The 8,361-nt window shown below is 41.7% G+C and overlaps 1 protein-coding gene across 1 annotated transcript in view; it reads left to right on the top strand.

Annotated features, from left to right (window-relative positions):
* The window catches only part of LOC119727273 (sushi, von Willebrand factor type A, EGF and pentraxin domain-containing protein 1-like), a 46,004-nt gene extending 38,211 nt beyond the window's left edge, over positions 1-7,793 (top strand). Inside the window, exons 43-50 of the mRNA XM_038199130.1 lie at positions 346-543; positions 831-1,070; positions 1,419-1,589; positions 2,320-2,523; positions 3,238-3,422; positions 3,852-3,990; positions 4,955-5,158; positions 6,383-7,793. Of these exons, the coding sequence (XP_038055058.1) occupies positions 346-543; positions 831-1,070; positions 1,419-1,589; positions 2,320-2,523; positions 3,238-3,422; positions 3,852-3,990; positions 4,955-5,158; positions 6,383-6,552 (1,511 nt within the window). The 3' untranslated portion in view covers positions 6,553-7,793. The remainder of the gene's footprint in view (positions 1-345; positions 544-830; positions 1,071-1,418; positions 1,590-2,319; positions 2,524-3,237; positions 3,423-3,851; positions 3,991-4,954; positions 5,159-6,382) is intronic.
* Positions 7,794-8,361: the final 568 nt, after the last annotated feature.

The following is an 8,361-nucleotide window of genomic DNA, read 5'->3' on the forward strand; positions in this document are numbered from 1 at the left end:
GATGTCAAGAAACAAAAGTCACCATTGTGCAAGCTATTGTACAAAGCAACTGCCCTGAACAGATTATCTGAGCAACAGCTAGCACAACGATTCCGCCAGATTGAAGGAAACCTCCTTGATAGGAGAGATAGAGTACCAAAGTGTGACGTCATTTAGAACCAGCAAGTGAAGTGCAAACGAATGGAGTACGCGCACGTGTTGGTTCACAGGCTGAACCACGCCCTAATGTCTTTTACACACATAATTGTGCACGTGATGTATTCACTTCAGTACTCTATAGCATGCCCAGGTTGGTCTATAGCAGAACCGTGAAACATCAATTTGTGTAATTTTATTCATCGACAGACGGCACTCAGCAGGAAAGTTTCACCGGTTCCCTGAGTAACGTCAACATGTGGGATACAGCACTGATACGGCCAGTCATTCTGAAACATGCTCAGACTTGTGGCTATGTTGTCCCTGGCAACCTCATCCCCGCTGCTTACTTCATCAACAGGGGCTCCCTGGGCGAAATTCGAATTCAGACGCCATCACTGTGCGACAGTAAGAGCTTCATCTGTCCTGAGCTCAGTTTAGGAGCTGTGTTTTGTTTTCAATGAATGTTGAACTATTCCATTTGGTTGATAGATTGTCATGCAGTGGGTTTAAAGCTTGTTAACATTGATCAATCAGAAGACATGAAGACTAAATGCCAGTTCATACTTCACATATGAATGCAAAGCAAATTTGACGTTACACAATTTGACATACACTGCTAACTTTGCCAGAGTTGTAGCCAGCCTTAATTCAGACTGCTTTCAACCTGAACTTTCTCCTTGTTTTTCCTGCAGTGGTAGACGAGTGTGCCTCCAACCCCTGTGCAGCAGGCAGTACCTGCATTGACGATGTCCATCGTTATATCTGCCGATGCCCACCAGGCTTCACTGGCCAACGCTGCCAGACAAACATTGACGATTGTGGAACGGGCCCAAGCCCTTGTGACAACGGGGGAATCTGTGTGGATGGAGTAGACAGTTTCAGCTGCGAGTGCCCGCATGGATTTACAGGACAAGTGTGCGAGCTGGAAAAAGGTTTGTACTAAATGCTGAAAGTCGGGTTCGGTTCAGCAAGGTTAGGAAATATTTGTCAGTTCAGTTGAGGTTCAGCAACTAATTGAGACGTCAACGGAATTTGCTTCAATTTTGCTTGTGCAATGCACCCAATCAGACCAAATGAACTGAAATAATAAAACTTAAAAATTTTTTGCATTAGAAGATGATGGAGGCTGGAGTGAGTAGAGTGAATGGGAGGAGTGTAGCCAGTCCTGTGAAGGTGGCACTCAGTCCCGTCACCGTTCCTGCACCAACCCACGCCCAGCCTACGGTGGCAGCACCTATGTAGGTCCAATCATTAAACTGTATATATTTTTCCATTGGCAGTTGATGGAGGCTGGAGTGAGTGGAGTGAATGGGAGGAGTGTAGCCAGTCCTGTGAAGGTGGCACTCAGTCCCATCACCGTTCCTGCACCAACCCACGCCCAGCCTACGGTGGCAGCACCTGTGCAGGTCCAATCACTGAGACCAAACAGTGCAATACGGCACCTTGCCCAAGTAAGTACAGTATTTATCCATCCTATGGAGGTGGTCTCCATGTAGGTGTCTTCATTCAGTCCTGGCAAGACATGATCTTGTCCTAGTAAATTAAACACATTTTTTGAGCCTGCTTTGCCCTACTTCATAAATCCTGTACGACAGATATGTTTTTTGGCATCGGGAGATGGAAGTTTTCAATATAGTTTTGCCCTTGATGTAAATTATAAGCACCATAAAGTTAGTCTTGTCTGAGAGCCCACAAGATAAAAATCACAAAAGCGCATTGGTGGGACTCGAACCCACGACCTCCTGCGTATAGGGCTCACTCAATGACGGCCACCTCTGTAGGAGAACTGCAACTGCGTATTTTACGCAATCAAGCACTCATTGCTCAGTGTTGAAAATGTTCCAAGCAGCCGATGCGCGTTATGCAAGTTGACACTCAAAATGCTGATGCACGTGGATGGTCTGTAGAAACTGACGTCATTTGAACGAGACCTATTAGTGCGCATGTGCAGACCACCCGGCCACCGAGTTTGTCTGGGTCAACTGACCAGATTAAATCTGATAATATATATCATTAGACAGTATAATATGGACTCCGTTCCTGACCAATAGAGGGCACTTTGTGACCACTTTAGAGAGCCCCAGCTGGAGGGACATATTGTGTTGCCATTTATGCACAACAACTGAATAAACACAGCCCGTACTTCTCTCTATTCTTTCACCACCTACCATGGTCCTGTAGGCTGCAGGTCTGTGACCCGCCCCTTCAGAGGAAACCTGAACTGCCAAGTTGCTGGTGAGGAGCAGAATTGCACCATCTCCTGCTGGCAAGGCTATGCATTCAGTCGGGCCATTCTACCCTCCTACCAATGTGGTCCCTCTACTGACTACAAGTGGTCACATGAGACTGAGGACAACCCAGGATTGGCTCTTCCTAAGTGTACAAGTGCGTAAGCTATCATCATTCGCTCAGTGTTATTATCACAGTAGATCACTGAAACTGGAATGTGACTGTCATTAAAAGGACTTCACAGCAAACCAGTTTTGAGAAACAAGCTGATCCTAGCATAGATAGCCCTGGATGATGGAGGGCATTTCTACGGCAAAGTAGACACAGCTGAAAAGGTGAAAATCCATCATGACACTACGAGCGTCACAACCTCAAATTTAGTAAGCTGTTTAAAATCCTTTATGTTATGAAAAAAGGGCTGCGGTTGGGGATTGGAATCATTTGCCTGGCTATCAGTCATCATGGCAAGACCTCAGTTTAATGCTGAAGGGCAAATGATTCCAATCCCAAACCACATCAGACCTTTTTAACAACATGACGGATTTTGCACAGCTTACATAACACAGCACTGACATTGATTAAGGCAAGCAAAATTGGTCACAGTGTCCAAAAATGTTGTGATCAATTGACCATTGTGCAGTGAGGTATGAGGAAAATGAAATGAAACTCATGGGGTTATGGCCAAGGATTAGGAATATCTGTACAATTAAACATTTTTTAAATTTACTTTGTGGTTTTGTTGTTATTTAAACAAATATATTTAGACAGACACTTTCTTTGGGACAAATTAGTTTAGCTGCTGCTGTCTTGATAAAACCCACACAGCATGCATTGCCGTAGTTCTTACCACACACTCACTGTCTATTGTAGAGTACAAGCCGCCATGTAAGGTTGCCATGGAGATGCAAATGGCATACTCCGATGACCTGACCTGTGATGGGGTCAACGTCACAAGCGACAACTTGGTCTATCAGAAAGTGAACGATGCTCTCACCTCCAACTTGCAGATGGTCAGTTGTGTGCAGAAGAAGTCATGCGCTGTCAAACAGGCCCAGGTAAATGGAACTTTTTCAATTCAGTAAGGGACTACATGTCTGATGAGCTAGATGCATCATCGATCTTTTGTTCATACTGGGACTGGCTCTCATTGGTTTTGTACACGTGTGCTAATCGAGGACATCCTTGACTCCTGTTCTCAATTACACAGGGATTTTTCACGTGTGTTTTCGATTCACACCTTTAACATTTTATTCACTTTGTAGTATAGCTGTGATGTACTGTCTATGCTATTTTCAAGTTACTCCCTGAAATATAGAATTTTTTTTTATATGGATCTTTTTCTAGCTATGCAAAAGTTTCATACTTATGAGACATCAGCGCCCCCCCCCCCAAATGACGACATTAGTTCAAAAGGGAATTTTACCTTGACCTCTTACATTGTTCTAATGAAAAAAAACAACATACTTTTGATCCGTTGTCCTCAGGTCATTGGGTGCAGTCCACGGATGCCCAGGGCAGATGCGCGCAGACGCCGGCGTCGGTCAGTCAAAGCGGTCAACTTTGCCATTAGGCTGGAGCATGATCTGGACATCCCTGACCAAGAGAACATGACCAATGAACAAGGTGAGTGATAATTAAATGATGGTGATGCCATTGGTACATCACAATGAAAATATGGCTATTTAAACAAAAACCCCATCTGGTTTTACTGAATGAATCTTAACAGTAGCAGAGATGCAGTATTTGCTCTGGTGTGGGTACTCTCTCAACGGTTACAAAGGGACAGCTAGGTTGGGTGTAGGTTTGGGAATGTTCACAGTTTTGCATTCTCGTTGCAATTCGCTTGTGAACTAGCGTGTGGTGCACCGGGGCCCACGCTTTGGAGCTCCCATGGTCATTAAGAAACTGCTTACTGTGCAAAGACATGTACATTTCACATATTGCATTCAATATTTTTGTGTGGCATGTTCTGTGACCTGCTAATGTATGTGTTGATATGTGTGCCTCTATCTTTATATTTCATGTTGTGATGGGAAAAAAAGGCTTTTAAGAATAATCCTTAAGATTTGACTGGCTCTAAGGCCCCCCCCCCCCCAAGTTTGTTAACGGTAACCCGACGTACCTGGATTTTTTAGGCAAAATTTCTGACCTCAAACTTTTTATTGCCATATTTGGCCAAAAATTTTAAATAAATTTATTTTGAACATAAAAATGTCTTTCCCCATGCAAGGTCTTTGTGTGTGCTTTGATGAATAAAACAGTTCAAGAGGTTAAACAAAATACTGTTAAAAGTACCATAATATAAACCAAAAAAAAGACTCAACGAAAAACACCAATAAAGTTACAAAAAATATTTTCCTACCTACCTACCTGGATAGTTTTGAGGGTGTTATCATAAACACAAAATGTTGTAGTTCAGCCTAATGGATTTTAGCTTTCTTGTTGTAATACCTTTCAGAAGGCGTACCCCCAAATTTCCTGTGCGAGTATCAAAAATAAATGGATGGAGGGCCAAATAACTTACAAAATACTCATCTTGTCATGACTCAACTCTCTTTACTCTTTTTCTCCCTACAACCCATCCCAGTGTTCAACCAAAACAGTTCCATTGAGGCAACCTTTATACTACGTAACTCTGCCGGTCACCTGATCAATCAGTCTAGAACGGGCCAGTTTGCTATCAACGTAGACAGCCGGGTTTATGATGTGGACTCGGAGCAGACCAAGAGTTACGGCATGCCTGTCTGTCCCCCTGGTACGGTGCGCATGAAGGCAGAGGACGTACGATGCGGTAAGTGGCGTGGCATTCTTGTTTCTCTGTCTAGTTTTGTAGCCTTGGTGGTATTTTATGTCTACATTTTCCACTCCTTATGAGAGTTAGAGCTTCGGTCTTCTGCAGTACAACTGAATCATAAACCTAGTGGTGACTGTAGTGACTTAGTGATGACTGAGCATGTGCTTTTTGCTGTGTTGTAGTCAAGTGATGCATCGCAAGTCCATCACTAGTCCATCACAAGTCCGTCACAAGTCCATCACAAGTCCATCGCAAGTCCATCACAAGTCCATCACAAGTCAATCACATGTCCATCACAAGTCCATCACAAGTCTATCACTATTCAAGCACAAGTCCATCACAAGTCCATCACAAGTCCATCACAAGTCTATCACAAGTCCATCACAACTCCATTGCAAGTCCATCACAATTCCATCACAAGTCCATCACAAGTCCATCACAAGTCCATCCCATGTCCATCACAAGTCCATCACAAGTCTATCACTATAGTCCATCACAAGTCCATCACAAGTCCATCACAAGTCTATCACAAGTCCAACACAAGTCCATCACAAGTCCGTCACAAGTCCATTACAAGTCCACCACAAGTCCATCACAAGTCCATCACAAGTCCATCACAAGTCCATCACAAGTCCATCACAAGTCCATCACAAGTCCATCACAAGTCCATCACAAGTCCATCACAAGTCCATCACAAGTCCATCACAAGTCAGTCACAAGTCAGTCACAAGGCCCAAGACAGCTCACAAGCTTTTCTAGTGAATTACAACAAAGTCATCCTTTTGTTATTGGTCATCCGCATTTGACTTGTTACCTGTTCTGTGTGTTGATCCTGTGATATACTAATGAAAAGATTGTTCTTTGGCCATTCCAAGTAGTTTATCCAGGTAGGGGGGCAAGGGCCCCCGGCGATATTTTGTCAATTTTTGTTTCTTTTAGGAAGTGAAGGTGCCAACCCATTACAATCCCTACAAGTAGTAATAAAATTAAAATTCCCAATTGACATAAGTCAGGAAATGAAATAATTTTGTTCAGTCTGCTCTTATCGAAAAAATTACAAGAGTATCTGCTAGGGAAAATTGTAATCTCTGAAAAGGATTATTAGTGGATTCAGTGTAAAAATGTTTACTTGTAAGAGCTGCTGTTGTGCCTAACATACCAAGAACTCTTCTATAAATGCTCACAAGAATGATGCTATTATTTCTCATGTTCTCTCTTCAGTTCCCTGCGAGTCAGGCTGGTATAACTACCTGGAGGATTGCTACCCGTGTCCACGTGGCATGTACCAGTCACTAGATGGCAGTACATACTGCCATGCCTGTCCACGTGGCCGCACCACCACCGGCCCCTCTGCTACTAAGGAAGGAGATTGCCAAGTCATCACCCTGTAGTCTCTACTTGAGAACTTTGAAAATCCACTCAACCCTAGACTAGTCTTTAAAACTACTTAAGTAGAAACAGTTTTTGCTCACTGTAGCCTAAGGGAACGCACATTCTAAGCATTTGTAAAAAAAAAAAAAAAAAAAAATCAAATAAGATGGCTTAATCAGAATTTGCTTAAATTGATGACTTTTGTAGGAACAAGAAATGAAGAAACCTTTGACGATAACAGGTTGTGCCACACTTTTCATGGAAGCACCCCACTTTGATTACAGACAATTTGTGTTTTTAGTCACTTCTTTCTCATTTGCTGAATGTTAAGAAATATTACATTTTCAATTGTTGTCATTGTACCTCACATGTACTCACTCTCTTCAAATAGAGGTTTTTGCTTAAATTGCTGCATTTTCAGTATTATGGTAATGTTTATTAAATTTGATTTTTACTGCTTTATAAAGTTTATGCATGAGTTATTTTATGTGCAAAATTTGGAGAATTATTATGAATTTAACATGGTCTGAGGGTGGATAGTCGATATTAGCTTTCCGAAGTATTGGAGTTGACAAACAGTTGTCAACATGATGATGATGGACCAGTAAGAATTTGGCTCTTGCTCATGAATATGTATGAAGTATATTAAGTAGCCATACTCAATACTCGGTAAACACAATTTTTTAATGAGAGGATTGGACAGTGCTGTTGTAGCCTCAATTGCATTCCATATTTTTTTTTCAGCTTCGGTATTTTATAATGTTGTAATGTTGATTTTTTTTTTTTTAACAAAGATGTAAAGGTCCTTCATTAAAAGAACCCATAACTTTCCCTTTTCTTACTAGCCTCCATGGTTTATGCCGGTCATTTTCATTTTTCATTTTTTGATCAGTTTGAACAATTTCATGAAAATGAATGTGTAAGTGGTAGAATATGACATTTTGGCTCCAGTTTTTGTATCAAAACAAATAATCAAAATATATGATTAGATACCAGCAGTATATCGTCAATAATACATTGTCAGGGGCCCGTTTTGTAGAGCTGCTATTAAACAGTAAATATATTGTTAAAAAAAATGTGTGTGCTTAATGAAATTTAGCTGAGAACCAGTCAGTAGCAGTGTACATCGTGCGAAGGATTGGCTGGTAACCTATCATTGCTTAGCATGCATGTTATGTGCTTAGTAAATTTCCAGGGCACAGAGTGCCACTTTAAACATGGATTATTATATGCATTAAATGAACATTCTTGAATTTGCTTACGTGTGGGCTATGAGATTGTAATGTGTTGTACTGGTGGCATGGCAGATGAAAATGTTGTTTCTTTTTTAATCAAATTTTTCTCAAAGTAAGAGTCTTGGTCAGGGCCCAATTTCATAGCGCTGCTTAACAGCCGACTTTGTGCTTACCGAGCCTCCATCTATTTCATAGGGACCGTTAAGCAGTAAGCACAGCAAAAGCATGCTTTACCCCAGAAGAAAACTTTGCTTAAATCAGTGACGTAACAATAGAAATCTCCATGCGCTTGGCAACCGTTAGCGTGAAATGTGCTTAAGCAGCAGCATGATATTTTGCTATAGTAAACACAACTTTTCTGCTTACTGTTAGCAGCGCTATGAAATTGGGCACTCAGCTGATAGTTTTTCAATAATAGCCAATGACCCAGTGGGCCTGTTGTTCAAGTATTAGAAAGAAACCTGAAAGGTACTACATGGACTTATTCCTAGTTCAGTGTGAATCGTTGATACAGTAAGTCAATCAGTTATTATTAAGGGAATAACAGTGTGAGGAGCCGGTCTTCACTGCGTGATAATGACCGGGTGTGGGGGT

The sequence above is a fragment of the Patiria miniata genome, unplaced genomic scaffold, assembly GCF_015706575.1.
Source record: "Patiria miniata isolate m_02_andy unplaced genomic scaffold, ASM1570657v1 HiC_scaffold_20, whole genome shotgun sequence".
Taxonomy (NCBI): domain Eukaryota; kingdom Metazoa; phylum Echinodermata; class Asteroidea; order Valvatida; family Asterinidae; genus Patiria; species Patiria miniata.